At 28.5% G+C, this 24,336-nt stretch overlaps 2 protein-coding genes and 1 non-coding gene across 3 annotated transcripts; all 3 read right to left on the reverse strand.

Moving 5' to 3' along the window:
* Positions 1 to 11,250: 11,250 nt before the first annotated feature.
* On the reverse strand, positions 11,251 to 11,964 carry LOC124935537. Its single transcript, XM_047475966.1, has one exon. It carries the CDS (start codon positions 11,962 to 11,964, stop codon positions 11,251 to 11,253), a length of 714 nt encoding a protein of 237 aa, XP_047331922.1.
* Positions 11,965 to 14,411: 2,447 nt separating this feature from the next.
* TRNAL-CAA lies at positions 14,412 to 14,492 on the reverse strand. The gene has a single exon. It is a non-coding gene; the product is annotated as a tRNA-Leu (tRNA).
* Positions 14,493 to 17,671: 3,179 nt separating this feature from the next.
* On the reverse strand, positions 17,672 to 18,460 carry LOC124935538. The gene has a single exon (XM_047475967.1). The coding sequence runs from the start codon at positions 18,458 to 18,460 to the stop codon at positions 17,672 to 17,674; it is 789 nt and encodes a 262-aa protein (XP_047331923.1).
* Between the last annotated feature and the right edge of the window lie 5,876 nt (positions 18,461 to 24,336).

The following is a 24,336-nucleotide window of genomic DNA, read 5'->3' on the forward strand; positions in this document are numbered from 1 at the left end:
ATGTCGGAGATGCGGTTGTTTGTGTCGTGTAGTCGGAGAAACTCGTTAATCGAATGATGTGTGAGCAGAAGTTGAAGTAGTTGGTACAAGTAGATTGAATTTATTTTTGAAGAGTATAATTTGGAGATTGATTGAATAGACTATATTCAGGGTATTAGTCTTTAAAATTGAGCTGGGAAGTAAAGTGAGAAAAGGTTATCCCAATATTTTTTTAAACATTTGATCATGAGCAAGTAATTAAATGTAAAATATTAAAAATTGAAATACAAAAATTAAAAATGTAACTAGAAAATTAATGAAAAATAATAATTGATACTAAAGATTGAAAAAAATAAAAAAAATAGACAAATTAAATAAATTTAAAAACAGTTAAAAATAATAATTGATATTAAAAACATGACAAAAAAAACCCAAGAAAAATAAGATCCAAAGATTAATAAAAACCAAACTTCATAAAATCCCAAATGTAAAAAACTTTAGTCCAAAATTCAAACAAAATCATGCAATTAATAAAAACATCCAACAACTAGGGAATCAACTACTTAGAGATATGAAGTTCTGTTTCCCCTCCTCATTTTTTTTTGGAAAAACGACTTAGCGTAATTTTATTAAAAATTCCTAAAAATGAGAAAAAAATCACGAGTTTAAGAGATCATTCTAAACAGGCCTAGAATGATTTTGAAGTCGTAATATTCTGAATAAAAGCTAAACAGCTAAAAACGTAAATGAATTATCTGATTACAATGCTTTCAATTCTAGTGAGTTTAAAAAACGGTAAATTCCAGTTCCTACAGATATTCCAGTTCTGCTCCGTGCTTGGAATTCTTGTCCACGTTCCCGCGAGGGTGCTGCAATCCGATACAATATCTTTTCATAATTCTTCAACGCTCTTGCGGGTTCTTCCATATACCCTTGCATTCCGTTCTTGCAAAATGTTATACACCACTGCTCCAAAGCCGCTTTGAACACGCTTGTTGCAAATCTATTTCCCTTGGTTTTGAGTAGTGCTGCATCTTTGATTTCATTCCATTCGCTCGGGAAACTGATCAACTCCAGGTTTTTTTAGAATTTGTCCCAAAGCTCTGAAGCAATACAGCAACTCCCGAATAGGTGATCTATGGTTTCTTCATTTTCTCTACATAGAAGACAGTTCGTGTCCGGGATACACATATATTTGCTGATACGATCACGAGTGTTGAGTCTTTCCCAGAAAGCGAGTCATAGGTTGAACTGGTGTCTAGGGATAATCTTCGTTGACCATACAAGAGAAGCCCATTCTACTTTGTGTTTTTTCCCGTGTTACCTCCCATATTTTTTCTTCAATACCAGCTTCCCATTGTCCTCAGCTTTCCATTCATGAATATCCAGTCTGTCGTGTAGTTGTATGTTACTTATATGATCAAGTATCCTCTGTCCTTCTGGATTTCTTCTCAGAAGTGAGTCCCAATTCCCGTCTTTAATGTCTCTGATTTTCGCTTCTGTGCAGTCCCTTCTGATGCAGGTATTTTGAAACTCCTCCTTGTGGATGATAGGCTGGTTTTCGAATTAGGGGTTGTGCCAGAATAGAGTGTCTTCCCGTCCCCTAGCCAGATGTCATAAATATCTGCAATATCGCTTCTTAGTTTAAGAATCTTTTTTAGAGACCAGCTCATACCTTCATGAATTTTGCAGGTCCTGATGCTGGTTTCGTATTTCATAAACCTCGTATGCACCCATTTGATCCATATTGACTTCTGATTGCGCTCAAAAGCCCATAAATGCTTGAAGGTGAGAGCCTTGTTCCACTCGATACAGTTCTTCAAGCCGATGCCTCCCTCGTCCTTCGGTTTGCAGAGAGCAGTCCATTTGACTTTTTTTCCTCCTCTTCCGCTATTGCCCCAGATAAAGTTCCTCATCAGTGTATCGAGCTCCTTCATTATCTTCTTCGAAATAACCATTTTCTGCGCCCAGTAGCCAACTATGCCCATGACCACAGTTTTGATAAGTTCGATCCTCCCTGTATAAGAAAGTTTTTTCGCTGCCCAACCAGATATCGTATTTTTTACCTTTTTAATCAGCGGCTTGCTGTGTGAGATCTCGACCTGCTTCGCGGTTAACGGAATTCCTAAGTACCTTACGGGAAAACTGCATTCCTTGATGCCCATGATGTTGAAGATGTCCTGCTTCGTTTCGTCATTCACGCCTCCATAAAATGCCACACTTTTGCTTTCATTAATAGTTAAACCTGTAACCTCTGAAAAGAACGTTAGTGCAACCCTAATAGTTTTAATTGAATCAATGTCTGTGTGCGCTAGAATGAACAAATCGTCAGCAAAGTATAAATGAGTTACCTCCTCTACCTCACAGAATGGGTGAAATATGTATGGACGATTCTTTCGAAACATCGCGAAAATGCTCTCAAAGATCGCCATGATAGCTACAAAAAGGTAAGAAGAGAGGGGGTCCCCTTGCCTTACCCCGTTTTCACCCTTGAAATAGCCTCCGTGGACTTTATTGACGCTAACAATAAAGAAGGAAGATGAAAAGCACTGCATAATCCAATCAATAAAAATCATAAATAACCAGAAAGTCTCGAATGACTTCTCATCTAACAGAGTCGAAAGCTTTCTTGATATCTATTTTGAAAGCCACTCTCGGGGATATTTTCTTTTTCCCATGGACTTTTAAAAGGCTCTATATGAGAAGAATATTATGAGAGATTGTCCTACCGGGGATGAATGCAGATTGGTTAAGATTTATAATTTTTCTTATGACATTTTTAAATTGTTTAGAAATGATTTTTGAAATTAATTTATAAGTCACATTGCAGCAGGAAATTGGTCTGAAATCTTGTACTTTCTTGGGTACCGCAGTTTTGGGGATCAAGGTTAGGACCGTTGTATTCCATTGCTTTAACATCTTCCTGTTCTTGAAAAACTTCAGAACCCCATCAGTAACGTCTTTACCCACAACCGACCAATTGTCTTTGAAGAACTGTGCATTAAACCCATCAGGACCCGAACTTTTATTCCTATCAATACTAAACAGAGTTTCTTTAACCTCAACCCTCATGACCACCCTTATCAACTCGCGACTATCTTCTGATGAAATTTTCCTATCAATAATCTGATACAAGGTATTCAGGTGACTTTGATGCTGCTTTCTTGTACCCATAAACTGCTTATAGAAATTGATAACCAAATCTTGTACACCCTTTTGACCCTGAACATATTCACCATCATCATTCTTCAGCCTGTATACATTGTTTCTCATGTTTCTAGCCTTGTATTTTCTGTAGAAGAAAGCTGTGTTTTTGTCACGCAACGAGAGCCAACTCTGTCTTGATTTCTGTCTAATAAAATTCTCTTCAAGAAGACTCAGCTTCCTGAAATTTTCAAGCGCATCTCTTTCTGTTTCATTGAGTTGTTCATCATTATCATCCCTTAATAACCTTTTCTGAACTTCTTTCAGTTCTTCTTTAGTAGCCAGAACTCTATTGGAGATATTGCTGAACTTCTTCTTGTCAAAGCTTTGGAGATGATTCTTCAGGAGTTTAAGCTTCTCAGAAACCTTGTACACGTTGGATCCCCTGACATCTGTAGACTATACGCTTTCGAGAATACCCTTGAAATTATCGTTTTCTATCCAGAAATTGAAAAATTTAAAGGGCCTTTTGAACATTTCTTCCTTTTCCCTAAACAATTTAATCGGGCATTGATCAAATATACCCGAATTCAGAACATGAAGTTGACTTCTCGGAAATTGGTTAATCTAGTTCTTATTTACTAGACATTTGTCAATTCTACTTCTTCTAATTTGCTCATTCTCTCTCGTAGAAGACCAAGTGAAGAAATTCCCAGAATTGGCAGGCTCGATACAACCCATATCTCTGATACAGTCATTAAAGTCAATCATATCCTAAGTTATTTCAGATTCTGGGCTACGATCAGATTCGTTTCTAGTTACGTTATAATCACCAAGGACAGCCCAAGATTTATCACTACTGATCCAGTTTCTAAGACAATTTCAGAGGAGTCTTCTGTCAGTGCTTGAGTTGTTAGCATAGACAATAGCAAGATTAAACATGATTCCTGTGATTCTATCTTTAACCTCCACCAGGATTGTTTGATCATTCAAAAAGAGAGCCCTGACCTCAACAACTTTGTTATCCCAGATAATCCAGACTCTTCCTGTTTTATCATTTGAGTTGTGAATGATTTCCCAGCTGCTATCAATACATAGATTGCTAACCTTTCAACGTTTCGGCTTTTGACTTTTGTCTCAAGAATACCCATAATAGTGATCTCCTGGTTCTCAATGATCCTCTTGATTTCTTTGCATTTCAGAGGGTCATTGAGTCCCCTTATGTTCCATATCACTATATTCATGAATGGAAATAAGTGTTGGGTTCCCGACTTTCTAGACTATCCTGGACCTCTTCATTAGAGAAATCGTAAGCATCACTTGTCTCACTATCCTCAATGGCTACAGCTTGATTACATGGAATACTATTCACATTGAGTGGGGGTTGTCTCACATAGATCTCATCTTCTCCCGTTATAGAGTCGGTGGCTTCTGGATCCAGGATCTTTCTGCTATGTCTTTGCTTTTCAGCTTGTTCTTCTTTAGTAGGTCTTTTCTGACTTTGAACCTCTTCACTACTGGATTCATGTCTGTTATTGATTTTAATTCGTCCTACTTCAGAACCAAGGCTCACTGCCTTATTCAAGACCAAATTGTCTTCTTCTGCACTTGATCTTTTAATTTCACAAAACCCAAGATTTTCCAGTTCATTCTCAAGAGCTTCTTTATTGCAGGTTGGTTTTTCATCCCCTCCTCATTTTGATCTTAGGAAGTTCTTCCTCATCGTCAGTATTATCAGAGAATTCAACCTTCCTCTTCTCAACAACTTTATCTTCAGTAGTTTCGACGAATTCAACTTCCCAGCAACCCATTTTACAACCTGCAATCTGATAATTTCAATCCATGTGATACATTAAAAATTCAATTCATAATTGATAAAAAAAAAATAATACAAATTCGAGTCTCAAATAATAATTATAAAAGAAAAATATTCACATTGTTCTCAAATATTAGATTAAAGATATCTTTATGTTTGTAACAATAATCAATGTCAACAAATTAATTTATAAATATATATTTAGTTATGTTATGTTTGAGTATATTATCTCATCTAGGTTATAAATTAGATGAGATATTAAAAAAAACAAATATTCTCAAATAAATTTCATTTTACAACTCAAAAATCTAAAATGTGTTTCTATAATATTAGATATGGTTTTTGATCTAGTAGCTGGTTATCTATGCATAACAACAGAATTAAGTATATGCCACTAATATTGTAAGGTGAAAGCACTTTTTGCAAAATTATACATAGATGGTCCAAAGTATATATGGATAAAACAATAATGAAAACAAGAATATCTAATTAATCAATTAAATATCATATAATAAACAAACATGGACTTTACAAAAAAAAAAAAACTTTTAAGCTAGCCCACAACTTTTACTAAGGGCAGTTGTATGCAGCTGGATGAGAGCAAGAGACTCACCTAGGTTATAACCTAGGCACTAGCTGAAAACAAATATTTTTAAATATTCTTAAATTTAATGAATATTAGTGCCAAAAACATGTTAAGTGAAAATATATATATTTATTATGTTATTGTCATCAAATGACATTTTTTTTTTACATATTTATCTTTATAGAGAATTTGAGAATATGAAATACATTATATTTTTTTTAAGATTTCAATGTACATTTTAATCTAAGTAATTATAATATTGTAATATGCTTTTTTGATATCAAGATTGTGTAAAAAATCATGGGTAAATATTAGTTTCCAAATATATTGATATTTTGTGATTGTGTTTAGTGTTAATAACAAATTTATGAAATAAATTATTATTAATATTATTAACTTTCATAACTATTTCTCATTTTTGTAATGAACTAAAGTATATCGAAACGGCGCAAACTAAAACCCTAAAATCTTATATATAAATAAAAGTATTGAAACCCTAAAACCCTATATATAAATAACGATTATGGAACGCCGCAGTAGAAAATATCATAATATTTTAGTCAACACAATCAAAAACATAAGGCGATCTCGCAAATCTTGGATAGTGTTTAAGATCTAAAAAATGGTGAGTTATCTTTACTTTGTTGGTTTTACTATCACTTTGTTATAGTTCGACTAACATGTTTATTTGTTCTTCTCATAACTTGATAAATCATTTCACATAAAAACCCAATTACCTAGGATAATTTCTTTTCATATATTTGAAGCTATAGGAGAAACCTTAGAACAACTAGTCTACAATCAAATTTTAGTGCACATTCTTACTTGTTGTTTGGATTGGCTTATTTAGAATTATTGAAAAAAAAAATAAAACTTACAAAAAAAAATCCCCAATCATGTGATAAGATCTAAAATTTCATATAAATATCTCAAATAGTTCGATTTTTCTTTCTTATTTTTCATTCAGGCTCAAATTATTTCGAATCGTGGTTAGAATTAAATCTTAACAACTCATTATCATAACCTCCCACTTCAGTTCGACGCAAGAATCATAGCTTCCTCATTTCAGGTAAGAAGACATTTAGTTCAAACCTTTTATCACTAAATATGCATGATTATACTTTATCTATGCCCAAATTTTGGATTTATCGGGAAACTACTCTGAAAAACCGGGTATTTAGGTGACCCGAAAATATCGGTTCCGAACCGACTGTACCCCGATCCATTTCAGATCAGATTAATTTTACAAGGAATCGATTTTTATTAAAGATCTGTTTGATTTACAATTTTATTTTTTTATAATTAAATTCGAATCCAAATTTTAAATTAGGATCGTTTTGTTTAAAAAAAGTCAACATTTTTACCATAATTCATTTGTTTTATAAACTAACTTAAAAAAATGAGAGTGTAACTATTAACTAAATAAATATTATGTCCATAGTATTATAGAAAAGCTCACTAATTTATTGGACATTGATTAAAAATATTTATTAAAAGAATAAGAGGATGATATTAAAAATAACGATTCTTTAAAAAGTTATAAAAATAGAATATTAAATTATTTATATAAAAAATATTTATCACAATTTGTTTAGTTCGGGTATCCACGGATCAGTAATCGGGTACTTACTATATCCGGATTTGGACCCAAATGTTTTTTTTCCTGATTTATCCTATCCAACTAGGCGGGTACTTACTATATCCGGATTTGGACCAAAATCTTTTTTTTTCCTGATTTATCCTATCCAACTAGGCGGGTACCCGAATAGATGAAAATAAATAGGGGTAAAAAATGAAAACATGAGTTGTGATTTATGAATATATCTTTTGTTTTTTTAAATAATTACAAAATAGACAATTAAATGGCTAATATTTTAGCCAAGTTGGTTGTTATTTTTGTTAATTTACAGATCATTTGCATTTTCAAAATGTGACATTTTTGAAATAACACTAATAAATAATATGACTATTGTTCAATTATTTAATAAATAATGTTAATATAATGTATTATAAATATTGTTTGTATTATTATTATATTTTCATCACAATTTATTTTATATAGTTTTTTAACATTTTTAAAAAATGAAATAATGATAATGAAGGTTAAAAATTATGATATTAATACTACTAATGGACTGTAATCAACATAAATAATCTTTATTAATATTATGTTAATTTTTTAAGTCTATTATTATTAGTAAAGCTATTATTATTAATATATTGTTAATTACATTCCATTTTACTAATAATGTTTTTTAAGTAAAAAATTATTAGTAAAATGGAATGTAATTAACAATATATTAATAATAATAGTTTTACTAGTAATAATAGACTAAAATCAACATAATATTAATAAAGATTATATTAATAAAGGAATAATATTACAACTTAATATCATATTAATATATTATACTAATATGTAATAAATTAGGTATTAATTGATGTATTACCAAATTTTCATGAATTTTATTGTAATACAATTTTCTAAATAAATTTTATCTGATATAGTCAACAAATACCTTATAAACTAATTTTCTAAATGGGAAGTAATTAACCTTCCACTAATAATAATATTAATAAGAAAATAAATTAATATTTGATGAAAGAATGTAGTCAAATTTCTAATTCAATATTAAATTCGTTTACATTTATTCATGAAATATTATTTTTTTTCTTATTAATATTATTATTAGTGGAAGGTTAATTACTTCCCATTTAAAATTTTGAATTACAATGTATTTGTTGACTATAGAGATACAATTTATTTAGAAAATTGCAGTACAATAAAATTCATGAAAATTTGTTAGTACATCAACTAAATAGTATCATTAATACAAATTAGATATGAAAACAAACTCATAAATTCTGATTTTAATGTAGATTCTGAAAATTTGTTAGTACATTCTGAAAAGAACAACCATGTGGTGGATCTTCGAAGGCATGTAATCGTAATGTAGATAAAGTAGATGGGAAGAGGAAGGTTGAAATCATCGTTATTAGTGACGATAAGGAAGAACTTCATAAGTAAGTTAAAAAGGAGAAGGGGAAATAGAACATCATATCTCTAAGTAATAAATAAGATCCAAAGATCAATTAAAAAACAATAATCAAATACTTAGAGATTTGAAGTTATGTTTTCCCTCCTCCTTTTATCTTAGGAAGTTCTTCCTCATCGTCGTCACTAATATCGATGATTTCAATTTTCCTCTTCCCATCTACTTTATATTCATTACGATTACTCGCATTCGAAGATTTATCCCATGGTTGTTTAGTTTTACCACCTTGAGTCATGTTGGGTATAATTAGGTCTTCCTTAGAAGGTGGCAAAGTAAACCCCTTCAACTCAAACGCTCGGAAAATATTCTCGCAATTTCCGCAGCGAGTAACCCTATTGAGGATAGTTCTGTAATATTTGGACCAGAAACAACATATAGGGCAGTTGGTCCAGAATGTCTCTTTAGTTTGAGAGACAACATAGGAGCTTTGTGACATTATCAAACAAGACAAAGCTTCTAAGGATGATGTTGTCTCTCAAACTAAAGAGACATTCTGGACCAACTTCCCTATATGTTATTTTTGTTCCAAATATTACATGACTATCCTCAACAGGGTTACTCGCTACAAAAATTGCAAGAATATTTTCCGAGTGTTTGAGTTGAAGGGGTTTACTATGCCACCTTCTAAGGAAGACCTAATTATACCCGACATGACTCAAGGTGATAAAATTAAACAACTATGGGGTGAATCGTAGTCGTTATGAAGATAAAGTAGATGAGAAGAGGAAGATTTAAATCATCGATATTATTGACGACGATGAGGAATAACTTCCTAAGATCAAAAGATCCAAGGGAAACAGAACTTCAAATCTCTACGTATTTGATTCCCTAGTTGTTGGTTTAATTTGGCTTGTATGGATGTTTTTATTAATTGCATGATTTTGATTGAATTTTGGTGATGTTTTTTACATATGGGATTTTATGGAGTTTGTTTTTTAATTCATCTTTGGATCTTATTTATTACTTAGAGATATGAAGTTCTGTTTTTCCTCCTCCTTTTGAACTTACTTAGTAAGATTTTCCTCATCGTCATTAATAACGATGATTTCAACCTTCCTCTTCCCATCTACTTTATCTTCATTACGATTACATGTCTAAGAAGATCCACTCATGGTTCTTCATTTTTATATATGGGATTTTATGGAGTTTGTTTTTTAATTCATCTTTGGATCTTATTTATAATGATGAATGGTTTTATGTCATGTTTTTGGTTATTTTTTCATTATATGGAACAAAAAAAATAAAAAAAAATAAAACTTATTTTCATCAAATATTAAATTATTTTCTTATTAATATTATTATTAGTGGAAGGTTAATTACTTCCCATTTAGAAAATTAGTTTATAAGGTATTTTTTGACTAGATCAGATAAAACTTAGTTAGAAAATTGTATTACAATAAAATTCATGAAAAATTTGGTAATACATCAATTAAAACATAATTGGTTACATATTAGTATAATATATTAATATGATATTATATGTATATTATTCCTTTATTAATATAATCTTTATTAATATTATGTTAATTTTAGTCTATTATTATTAGTAAAACTATTACTATTAATATATTGTTAATATATTACATTCCATTTTACTAATAGTTTTTTATTTAAAAAACATTATTAGTATAATGAGATGTAATTAACAAATTATTAATAATAATAGACTTATAAAATTAACATAATATTAATAAAGATTATATTATGTTGATTACAGTCCATTAGTAGTATTAATATCATAATTTTTAACCTTCGTTATCATTATTTCATTTTTTTAAATGTTAAAAATTATATAAAATAAATTGTGATGAAAAATTATAATAATAATACAAACAATATTTATAATACATTATATTAACATTATTTATTAAATAATTGAACAATAGTCATATTATTTATTATTGTTATTTGAAAAATGTCACATTTTGAAAATGCAAATGACGGAGAGCAAACAAAAATAACAACCAATTTAATTGTCAATTTTGTAATTATTTAAAAAAACTAAAGGTATATTTATAAATCATAACTCATGTTTTCATTTTTTACTCCTATTTGTTTTCATCTATTCGGGTACCCCGCCTAGTTGGATCTGATAAATCAGGAACAAAAAGTTTTGGGTCCAAATTCGAATATAGTAAGTACCCGATTATTGATCAGTGGATACCCGAACTAAACAAATTTTGATAAATATTTTTTTATATAAATAATTTAATATTCTATTTTTATAACTTTTTAACGAATCATTATTTTTAATATTATCGTCTTATTCTTTTAATAAATATTTTTAATCGGTGTCGAATAAATTAGTGAGCTTACATATAATACTATGGACATAATATTTATTTAGTTAATAGTTAAACTCTCATTTGTTTTAAAACTAGTTTATAAAACAAATGAATCATGGTAAAAATGTTGACCTTATACCACTAATATTGTAAGGTGAGAGCAGTTTAAGCCAAATTATACATTGATGGTCCAAAAGTATATGGATGATAAAACAATAATGAAAACAAGAATATCTAATTAATCAATCGTTAATTAAATATCATATAATAAACAAACTCATGGACTTTACAAAAAAAAGAAAAATCTTGTATCCAAACTAGCCCACAACTTGTACTAAGGGCAGTTGTTGCAGCTGGATGAGAGCAAGAGACTCACCTAGGGAATCAGTTTCCCCTGCATCTTTTTATCTTAGGAAGTTCTTCCTCATCGTCGTCACTAATATCAATGATTTCGATCTTCCTCTTCCCACCCCAAGGTTGTTTAGTTTTACCACTTTGAGTCATGTCGGGTATAATTAGGTCTTCCTTAGAAGGTGGCATAGTAAACCCCTTCAACTCAAACGCTCGGAAAATATTCTTGCAATTTCCGCAGCGAGTAACCCTGTTGAGGATAGTTCTGTAATATTTGGACCAGAAACAACATATAGGACAGTTGGTCCAGAATGTCTCTTTAGTTTGAGAGACAACATCATCCTTAGGAGCTTTGTCTTGTTTGATAATGTCACGAGACTTTGCGTTTACAGCATCAAGTAAAACTCTGCGAGCTTCGCCTATTAAGATGAAAGCTGCGTTTGCGCCATAAAATTTGTTTTTATCGGGGTGGAGCAATAGCGAGAGTTTCTTGTATTGGACATTGATAGCAGCTTCATCGCCATCAGGCTCTACGTCAAGAATGTTGTGCCAGTTCCTTTTGTTTCCTAAAGTTTCGTCAGCAGCAACGTGGATTTGGCAGACAGCTATTATCTGAGAAAGATTCTCGATATCGGCTTTAAGAGTTTTTGATCTCGAAGCAAGAAGTTGTGCACCAAAGAAATCATCCTTTTCCATTTTGTCGATTATAGCCGCTCTTAAAATGTCGCGGGGAGACTCGGCAGACATGAATCTGGTTTCTAAACAAAAAAAACAATAATCAAAGTTAAATCTCTTGCATAAAATGATGTGAAACATTGTAAATTTATGACAAAAATATTGAAATACAACTTATTCGAGTTAAAACACCATAAATTAAAGTATAGATCACCTCTTAAAATAATAATGAAAAAGTACTCAGGAAAGAAAATAAACCCAAATTAACAAGAAGCAAAATGCAAAAAGATTAAATAAAACACTTCTAAGATGTCGTGTATCTATCAATGAATTTCCAAAGATCTATGAAAAAAATCCAATAATACTAGTTAGTTTTTTTTATTAAATAAATTTCAATATCAAAATAGGCCTCCAACAAACCCTAAAACCAACAAATGTATGGTTCTAAATAATTAAAGTAAAATCTTAGCAACAAATAATATTACTTCAAGTTATCTAGTAGTAGATCTAGCAACACATATCTTGATTTATTTAATCAATAATTTTCAATAGATCGAAAAAAAAAACTCTAAAAATCCCCAAAACAAACAACTCTATATATGTGTTTCTAATTAGATACACAAATTCATATATATTTCAGAATTTATCTGCTAAATCATGTATTAACTATATGAACTTATAATGAATGGATATATAAATACATAGAGTTTTCATATCTGAACTATTTTCAAACAAATAAATAATAAAAATACATAGAGCAAGGTAAAAAAAAGAAGAAGAATTTTTACATTACCTGAGAAACTGATTTGATTAATCGGATTGAGGATACAATGGATAGAAGGGGGCAAATGAAAGTTAGGCTTGAATAAAGAGACATCCAATTGGCTCTTTATATAGTCATTTCAAAACCCTAATGGTCTATTCCTAATACATGTTTTCAAATTTTTACACTCGTTAAGTTACTATTTTGCCCCTATGTTTTAAAACTTGATACTCCAATTTTATCCAACCGTTAGTACTTATCTTGTCATTAATGGGGAATAAACCAATCCAAACAACCCCTAAACAATAATATACATTGAAATTTTTACACATTAATGAAATAAGAAAGAACATTTTAATTAGTCAAATTAGTAAATAAAATATATACAAAACTTCTATCAATTTTTTTTTTATAAACTTATAAAAGTTCTCGTAATATAAGAATGTGCAATCAAAACGAGTCAATCCATGATTTTTTGGTTTGTCGATCCACCATTTTCCCGATCTTTTTGCCTGTGGAATAATTTAATCTCTTGTGTCAATAAGATTGTTAGTGATAAATTTCCTTATTAAGGTTGTTCAATATTTAAAAAACTTATTTTATAATAGTTTTTACTATGCAAATAAGTTTTAGTTTTTTTTCTTAATTCATATCGAATCATAAGAAATAATTATAATAAGTAATTTATAAAATCTTACTAATAATAATGTTATGTAATATTATATTAATACTAATTATATTTTATTTAGAAAATATCATAATTCCCATATTACTATATCGAGTAAATTTCTTCCCTTTATTAGAAGATTGTTTTTCTTAATTTTGGATATTTTCTAAGTAAAATTAATTTCGAAATTTTTATGCATAGATAAGTAACTAAAACATAATAAAATCCTTTTAACTTAAAATTATAGATTTTATAAATAAAAAGGAAATATTCTAATAGTTATCAAAATACTAATATTTAAAAACAATATATATCAGCGTTACTTCTTTACTAAAACAAATTAATATTATCAATTAATTAGTTTAATGTCACTTTTTATAAATAAAAGCCAATATTTAAATTAAAGTCTATGCTCTAATATTTTTTATTTAATTTTAAAATTACATAAAATTTTAATCATAAAATATTGAAATAATGAAATAAAACTTTCATTAATTAAGCACAGTCAATTTAAAAATAAATTACAATGTAATATATATATATAATTAATATAAATGTATATATTTATGGAAAAAAATCTTATTTATTTAATAATATGATTAATTATAGATTATTTTAATTTGACATTTATTATTAATTTCGAAATTTTATTCTTGATCATTCGAGTCTTTAAAACGTATATTTTATAAACTATTATCACAAAAATAAAATCAAGCTTAGAATATTAATTGTTTGTGAAATATTAAGAATGATATGTGGAGAGTTCTTCATAAGGCATGAGTTATTAAAAGTAATATCAAGAGTAGACACTTATCTGATGATGATGATCTTTGTCCATTTTTCTTTTATGAAGTTGAATCATAGAGCAAATCTTGCTCAACTGTCAGTCTAGTAAAAAACATTAGAAAAGTAAATTACTAACCAGTTTTCAAATAAAAAATTGATTGTGCACATACTTGACCCTAGGGTGAGGCGAATTAAGCCACCGTCTAAACACTCAATCACGTCTAAAGCTCTATAATATGTTAGTTCAACATTTCGTGATTCGCTGCCGAACTTTTTCTAATTCAATGAGTATTCTCAATATTATGCCTTGAAGAGGACTCGAACCTCCACGCTCTTTAGCACGAGATTTTGAGTCTCGCGTGTCTACCATTTCACCACCAAGGCATCTTGAAAGTGAATTTTTTTACCTTATTTATCTTTTTTGAGCCCTTACTTTAGCAAAATGGAATTTTTTTTTTATAATTTTTTGACACCATATATCTCAAATTCTTCTTAAAATACACAAAAATACTAAGATAAAGAAGTTTAAAATATAGTCGCGTAGGGTACTCATCTGTCGAGACCAATAATACTATTTGCACAATTGTTTACAAATTTCTTGTGTCAAATATGAAAAGAACAAATCAAATGATTTTCAAGGGACAACATTGAAAACAAAGCCATATCATTAACCTTTGTCTTCTCATAGTATAGTCCATTTATTCTTGCAATTCCATGTAAAGGAGCTAATTAAGTCAAATACTTTAAGACCCATATTCTATTTATTAAGATGAGAATGTTAACAAATAAAATATGATTTTTTTTTATTATAAATTTTACAATCAATCTTTAAGAAATGAAGAGTTATCCAGTAATCATCTTGATCATAACAATTAATAGACAATTCATCACCCAAACTATCAAAAAAAAAATGATCAATGAATGATCCAATAGCTAACCAAAGCATGCACATACTAAAACCTTATAATGTTATGAGATTTAATATACTTCAAGATATTCAACACAATAGTAATTTCAAGGTCAAGATGAGTAGAATAGAGAAGAATAAAGTCAGCTCAACGGGTAGCAATGAAAGCAAATAAAGAAGAACTTATCTGGAATTGGGCATGTTCATACAATGAAAAACTCAACTCTTATCTTCTACAAGAGGCAATAGAATTTGTTTCAGGCCTGAGGAGCAAACATGAAGCAAACAGGATGATTTAACAATAAATCCGCAATTTGGGGATGAATGGATCCCTAGGCATGCTAATAAATTTGTTTTACCTTAAACTAGATCCAGATGATGAAGATAAAATCGATGATATGGCAAATCGTGAGCAATTAGAAGTCAGAATTCTTACTTATCGTTTATCATGTACAGGAAAGGAAACCTAAATCTTGAACCGTGATAGCATAGAAGAGAAGATCTCGGAGATACTAACCTGATTAATTAAGAGAGATCAATCGAAAACCTCTATCTTGAAGATGACGAGGAGAGAAGCTCGAGACAATGAGAAATATTTGCGCCGTATATAATAGTAGGACGAAGTAGGGTTTGTGATTAGGGATGATCATGCGGTTTCTAATTCGAATTATCCGGTTTGAGATGGGTTATTCTTTATTCGAGGGAAAGAACAAATTAAAATATAGCAATAGTTTGCGCATTCTATTTTACTCTAAAAAAATAGTATTATTTGATATGTTTTTATTTGCTAGTCTAATACCTATTTATAGATATATAAGTATGTATATGTTTTAGTGTAAAATAAATATAAAAATTCAAAATAATCTATAATAGTCATATGTAATAATCTCTAACAATATTTTAATTATCATTTTTTAATAATTTTTTGTTTTGTAATTTGATTTTGCTCTCAAACATCTAGGAAGGCAATCACAATAAGCTTGTCAATGTGAAATTCAAATTTGGTCTTAGATTTCTTGTGATGATGTATGTAATTTGTTTTTGGGTTGGAATGTATTTTTGTAGATTTATTAATTTTTTATGTTATTTATACTAAAGTTAGAGTTGACAAGTTATATAGAGAACATGATGATGTGTTTGACAAAGATAACAAAAATAAATGTTTGGCATATGTCCAATATATTGTGGTAGGTGATTCAATAAATTGACAAGCTCAATCAACTTCATATTCTAAACATTATTATTGAGTGATTAATAAAAATCGAAAAACACCAACAACATTTTGATTTATTTGGGATATATATGACAAGGGATCACCGTATCATTGCAAGATAGTGAGAACCCCGACGAGATTTGAGTATAAAGTGGTTTAGCGTTATTCATATTAACCCATGTCAAGATATTTTGAATATACTTGATATGTGACAAAAAGAAATAATTTGGTGTTGGTGTTGGTGTTGTTTCCATCCCAAGAAAATAATGTAGTCGTCCAATATATTCATAGAAAATATTTTACTCAAATTTGTGATAGTATCATATATATGAGCACCAAAATTTCAATTGAAAATAATATCAACTACATAGATGAGAATCTATGAAGTGACTTTATCCAAATGAAATTGTATCTATCTTTATCTCTAAAACCTTGAAATAATATGGAAATGTGAATAAACACTAATGAGAGAATAATACAAATTGTATTAATTTGTTTTGACAACTGAACTAATTATTGTGTTGACATAATCAATTCTTAGTTACTAACTAAATTCTTTTGCAATTAGGAGAACTTTAAAATGCTTAATGAAGCCATCAACTTTATATTTAACTTTGAATATCTATTTGCATCCAACAATATTTTGTATTAAAGAGAATGCACCAATGAGCAGGTGTGATTGTGGATGAGTGCATTAAATTTGGAAGATATAGCTTAATATTAAACTAGATCATTGTTAGATCGTCACAGGGTGAGTGGAGCGACAAGCGCCCTTTGAAAGAGAGACTATTTTGTAGAAAGAACACCTATGTTTGTGTTTTCTGAAGAAATGAGAAAGATGAGAGATACTGATGTTGATGGAGATTCAATTGGTGATGTTGGAGATTCAACCGATAACGTTGAAGATGTCGGAGATGCGGTTGTTTGTGTCGTGTAGTCGGAGAAACTCGTTAATCGAATGACGTGTGAGCAGAAGTTGAAGTAGTTGGTACAAGTAGATTGAATTTATTTTTGAAGAGTATAATTTATTCAGGGTATTAGTCTTTAAAATTGAGCTGGGAAGTAAAGTGAGTTATAAAATAAGCTAAAGTGAGAAAAGGTTATCCCAATATTTTTTTAAACATTTGATCATGAGCAAGTAATTAAATATAAAATATTAAAAATTGAAATACAAAAATTAAAAATGTAACAAGAAAATTAATGAAAAATAATAATTGATACTAAAGATTGAAAAAAATAAAAATAGTCAAATTAAATAAATTTAAAAACAGTTTAAAATAATAATTGATATTAAAAACATGACAAAAAAAAACCAAGAAAAATATGATCCAAAGATTAATAAAAACCAAACATCATAAAATCCCAAATGTAAAAAACTTTAGTCCAAAATTCAAACAAAATCATGTAATTAAAAAAAACATTCAACAACTGAGAATCTAATACTTAGAGATATGAAGTTCTGTTTCCCCTCCTCATTTTGATCTTGGGAAGTTCTTCCTCATCGTCAGTATTATCGGCGAATTCAACCTTCCTCTTTCCAGCAACTTTATCTTCAGTAGTATCGGCGAATTCAACCTTCCTCTTCCCAGCAACTTTATCTTCAGTAGTGTCCGCGAATTCAACATTCCTTTTCCCAGCTGCTTTATCTTCACCCGATGGCTGTTCAGTCTTGCCACCTTGAGTCATGTCGGGTATAATTAGGTTTTCCTTAGAATATGGCATAGTAAACCCCTTCAACTCAATCGCTGTGAAAATATTCTTACAATTATTGCAACGAATAAGCCTGTTGAGAATATTTTTGTAATATTGGTACTTCAAGTAACATATAGGGCAGATGGTCCAGAATTTCTGTTTAGCTTGAGCAACAACATCATCCTCATCCTCAGGAGCTTTGTCTTGTTTAATGTCACCAGACTTTGCGTTTACAGCATCAAGTAAAACTCTACGAGCTTCGCATATCAAGATGAAAGCTGCGTTTGCGCCATAAAATTTGTTTTTATCGGGATGAAGCAATAGCGAGAGTTTCTTGTATTGGACATTGATAGCAGCTTCATCGGCTTCAGGCTCTACGTCAAGAATGTTGTGCCAGTTCCTTTTGTTTCCTAGAGTATTTTCAGCAGCGACGTGGATTTGGCAGACAGCTATCATCTGAGAAAGATTCGCGAGATCGGCCTTAAGAGCTTTTGATCTCAACGCAAGAAGTTGTGCACCAAAGAAATCATCCATTTCCATTTTGTCAGTTATAGTTTTAGTTATTGCTGCTCTTAAAATGGTGTGAGGAGATTGGGGAGACATGAATCCGGTTTCTAAACAAAAAAATAAATAATCAAAGTTAAATCTTGCATAAAATGTTGTGAAACATTGTAAATTTATGACAAAAATATTGAAATACAACTTATTCAGATTAAAAACATCTCATGGTCACATCTTAAAATTAAAAAATAAAGTATTTCAAAAAATAAAATAAACCCAAATTAACAAAAAGAAAAAAGCAAAAACCTAAAATAAAACACATAAAGATGTTGTGTATCTATCAATGCATTTCTAAAGATCTAGGTTCAATTATAATGAAATAAATCCAATAAAACCAGTTAGTTTTATTATTAAATAAATTTCAATATCAGATATAGCCTCTTTTTGTAGATCGGGACTCTTCACTATCAAAATAGGCCTCCAACAAACCCTAAAACCAACAAATGTATGGTTCTAAATAATTAAAGTAAAATCTTGCAACAAATAATAATACTTCAAGTTATCTAGTAGTAGATCTGGTAACAAATTTACTTAAATCATAATCTTGATTTAAAAATATTATTTACTTTATATTTTCAATAGAAAAACTCTAAAAATCCCCCAAACAAACAACTTTATATGTTTATAATAACTAGATTTAGATACAAAAAGTCAAATATTTCAGAATTTATCTACAAAATCATGTATTAACTATATGAAATTATAACAAATTAATATATAAATATATAGAACCTTCAGATCTGAACTATTTTCAAACAAATACATAGAACAAGGTAAAAAATAAGAAGAAGAATTTTTACTTCACCTGACAAACTGATTTGCGGCTACAATGGATAGAAAGGGGGCAAATAAAAGTTGGCTTGAATAAAGAGACCTCCAATTGGCTCTTTATATAGTCATTTCAAAACCCTAATGGTCTATTCCTAGTACATTTTGACACTAGTCAAGTTACTATTTTACCCCTTTGTTCTAAAACTTGATACTCAAATTTTATCTAACCATTCGTACTTATCTTGTCATAAATGGGGTTTGTTTCCTTAATTGTAAATAAACCAATCCAAACAACCCCTAAACAATAATATGCATTGAAATTTTAACACAATGAAATAATAACCAACATTTTAGTCAAATTAGTAAATAAAATATATAAAACTTCTATAAAAATCAAGTAAACGAAAACTTTTATAAAAATTCTCGTATGAGTCCATCCATATTTTTCTTGATCTTATCGATCCACCATTTTACTTGTAGAATTTAGTTTCTTGTGTCAATGAGCATGTTAAGGATAAATTCCCTTATTAAGATTGTCCAATATTTTAAAATTTTATTTTAATGAGTTTTTATTATTCAAATGAATTTTTATAGATTTTTACCTACATGGAGTCACCTTAATTCATTTCAAATGATAAGAAATAATTATAATTTATAATTTATATATAAAATCATATATTCATATAAAAAATGTTATTAACACTTAATTAATTTTAAAAGTCCACATTGATATTCATATTATATTTTATTTATTTTTGTTTAATTTTGATATAAAATTATTTTATAAATCATAATTCAAATTAGTTTTTAAATAATAATTTATCTTATTTTTAAATCATTATCATTTTTGACATCAGAATAAATGTAAAATTTTTATACAATTTTTAAAATAAGAATGTTAAAATAATAATAATAATAATAATAATAATAATAATAAGATTAATGACTGTAATTAACATCACAATAAATGTAATAGTAATAATGGAATTAATTTATAACATGATAATAATTTTACCAATAATAATGTTTCGTACTAATTTATATATTTATTTACTAAGGAAATATCATAATTCCCATATTACTATATCGAGTAAATTTCTTCCCTTTACTAGAAGATTTTCTCTTAATTTTGGATATTTTTCTAAATAAAACTAATTTCGAAATTTTATGTATAGATAAGTAACAAAAACATAATCAAATTTTTTAACTTAGAATTATAAATTTTATAAATATATATAAAAAAAGAAATATACTAATAGTTATTAAAATACTAATATTTAAAAACAATCTCAGTAATTACTTCTTTACTAAAACAATTATCTAGTGTAATTTTATATTTTTTATAAATAAAAGTCAATATTTAAATTATAGTTTATATTATAATATTTTTTATTTTATTTTAAAATTACATAAAATTTTAATAATAAAGTAAAACTTTTACTAAGTATCAATTTATAAAAATTACAATGTAATATAATTAATATATATGTATATATTTATGGAAAAAAATCTTATATATGTAATAATATTATTAATTATAGATTATCTTAATTTGACATTTATTATTAATTTCGAAATTTTATTCTTGATCATTTTAGTCTTTAAAACATATATTTTATAAAATATAATAATTTTATAAACTAGAATCACAAAAATAAAATCAAGCTTTGAATATTAATTGTTTGTGAAATATTAAGAATTATATATGGAGAGTTCTTCATAAGGCATGAGTTATTAAGAGTAGACACTTATCTGATTATGATGACCTTTGCCCATTTTTCTTTTATGAAGTTGAATCAACTAGCAAATATTGCTCAACTGCGAGTTTAATAAAAACAATTAGAAAAGTAAATTACTAATCAGTTTTAAAATAAACAAAAAAATTGATTGTGCACATCGTTGACTCTAGGGTAATGCGAATTAAGCGACCTTCTAGGGCACTCAAACGCATCTAAAGCTCTATAATATGTTGGTTATCGCTTAGGATGCTTATCTTTTGAGACCGATAATACTATTTGCACGATTGGTTACAAATTTTTCTTGTGTCAATTATGAAAAGAACAAATCAAATGATTTTCAATGGACAACAATGAAAACAAAGACATATCATGATTAGGTCTTCTCATATATAGTATAGTTAATTTATTCTTGCAATACCAAGTAAAGGAGCTAAGTCATATACTGTAAGAATCATATTCTATTTATTAAGATGAGAATGCTAACAAAGAAAATATGATTTTTTTTTATAGATCTTACAATCAATCTTGAAGAAATGAAGAGTTATCCAGAAATCATCTTCATAACAAATAATAGACAATTCATCACCCAAAATACAAAAAATAATCCAATCAATGAATGATTCAATAGCTAAGACAACCAAGTAGTAATCAATAATCTTGATCCAAGCAAAGCATGCACATACTAAGATCTTAATGTTATAAGATTCAATATACTTCAAGATATTCAACACAATAGTGATTTCAAGTTGATCAATTGGAGTAGAATATAGAAGAATAAAGTCAGCTCAATGGGTAGCAATGAAAGCAAAAAAAGAAGAACATATCTGCAATTGGGCTTGTTCATACAATGAAGAACTCGATCAACTCATATCTTCAACAAGAGGCAATGAAATTTGTTCCAGGCCTGAGGAGAAAACATGAAGCAATCAGAATGATTTAACAGTAAATCCCCAATTTTGGGATGAATGGATCCCTAGACATGATAATAAATTTGTTTTACCTAAACTAGATCCAGATGATGAAGATTTAATCGACAATATGGCAAATCGGGAGCATTTAGAAGTCAGAATTTCTTACTTATTGTTTATCATGTATAGGAAAGGAAACCTAAATCTTGAATTGTGATAGCATATAGAAGAGAAGATCTCAGAGATACTAACATGATTCATGAAGAGAAATCAATTGATAACCTCTACCTTGAAGACGATGAGTTGAAGCTCGAGACAATGAGAAATATTGGACGCCGTAGATAATAGTAGGTGGGAGTAGGGTTTGCGATTAGGGATGATGATTATATCCACATGAGCATGCGGTTTCTAATTCGAATTACCCGGTTTGAGACGGTTTCCTGGTTTCCTCATTTAAGCGAAAGAACAAATTAAAATAAAGCAAAAATTTGCGCTTTCGTATTACTTTATAAAAGAAAATATTATTTCATATGTTTTCATTTACTAATCTAATACCTATTTATAGATATCTAGGTATATGTTTTAGTGTAAATAAATACAAAATTCAAAATATCTCATAATACCAATATTTATAACTAATTTCATAATAATCTCAAAACAATATTTTAATTATCATTTTGTAATAATTTTTTATTTTGTAACTTGATTTGTTCTCTATTAGGGAGACAATCACAATTGTCTATGTGAAATTCAAACTTTGTAGAAGTCTAGATTTTTTGTGACGATGTATGTAATTTGTTTTTGGGTGGAATGTATTTATGTAGATTAAGTTTTATAAATGTTAATTTTATGTTATTTATTTTATTTTATTTTTAATTAATTTTCGAGAAATACGATCACAAATCTAAATGAAAGTTGGACTTAATATGTTTAGTTCAAATATGAAATACTAGATTTCTCCCACCACAAATTTGTGGGAGAGGATAGAGTCACTAGTAATCCAACACTATTCTACAATGACATGCAAAAAGTGTTCGATATTCATAATATGTGCAGAAACTTGTTTTGTTTTGTTTTGAATTCCATAAAATTAAATTGACATAAAAAAAATATAGATTAGCCAATTTTGGAACATCATTTGTCCGAAAACCAACTCAGTTCGTATCAGAATATACATTCAGATCAAAGCTAGAGTTGACACGAACACGATGACGCGTTTGACGATGAAAACAAAAAATATGTTTCACATATATATTGTGGTAGGTGATTGAATAAATTGACAAGCTCAATCAGCTTTATATTCTAAATATTATTGAGTGATTATGAAAAATTGAAAAACACCAACAATGTTTATATATATATATATTTATATATATATATATATATATATATATATATATCACCGTTATTTCAAGATAGTGAGAACCCGATGAAATTGGAGTGTGAAATGTTTAGTGTTATTCATATTTAATCGTGTCAGAATATTTTAAATATACTTAATATGCGACAAAAAGAAATATTTGGTGTTCTTCCATCCCATGAAAATATTTTACTCAAATTCGTTATATTAACAAATATATGACCACCAAAATTTCAATTGAAAATAATATCAACTACATGAGTGACTTTATCCAAATAAAACTAAAAACAAAACGTATCAATTTTATCTCTAAAAACTTTGAAATAATAGCCTACATTAAAATGCGAATAAATACTAATGAGAGAATAATATAAAAATTAGTTCTCCTTAATTAAAAATAATAATACGAATTGAATTTGTTTTGATAACTGGAACTAATTATACTAATTATGTATTCGTAATAAATTCTTAGTTACTATTTTTTTTTCAATTAGGCGAGCTTTAAAATTCTTAATGTCTAGTCGTTAACTTTATATTTAACTTTGAATACACATTTGCATCCAACAATATTTTGATTTAGAGACGAATGCACCAATGACCGGGTGTGATGGTAGAAGTGCATTAAATTTTGGAAGATATAACTTATTGTTAAACTAGATCATTGTTAGATCATCACAAGGTGAGTGGTGCGACAAGCTCCCTTTGAAGTAATGATATATTAGATTCAGATTTTGTAGAAAGGGAATTTATGTTTGTGTTTCCGAAAGAAATGAGAAAGATGAGATATGATTACGGGTTTGATTCTACTATAAGCGTTTTGAATGGAATCGAATGATCATTCTACATAATTCAAAAATACGTTAATTTTACTTGGTTCAAAAATTTACTAACTCTACTTAATTCAAAAAATACATATTAAAAATTAAAATTTAACTATAAAACTAATGAAAAATAATAATTGATACAAAAAAATGAAAATTAAAAAAAAAACATTTTGCAAAAACTGAAAATAAACAATAAACAAATTAAATAAAATAAACTAAAATAAACAGTTTTTAAAAAAACAAATATTCTGAA

Source organism: Impatiens glandulifera, chromosome 4, assembly GCF_907164915.1.
Source record: "Impatiens glandulifera chromosome 4, dImpGla2.1, whole genome shotgun sequence".
Lineage (NCBI taxonomy): Eukaryota > Viridiplantae > Streptophyta > Magnoliopsida > Ericales > Balsaminaceae > Impatiens > Impatiens glandulifera.

Bases quoted from the DNA above. Each gene is read 5' to 3' on its own strand.
- LOC124935538 (XM_047475967.1), bottom strand. From the start codon at position 18,460: ATGGAAATGGATGATTTCTTTGGTGCACAACTTCTTGCGTTGAGATCA.
- LOC124935537 (XM_047475966.1), bottom strand. From the start codon at position 11,964: ATGTCTGCCGAGTCTCCCCGCGACATTTTAAGAGCGGCTATAATCGAC.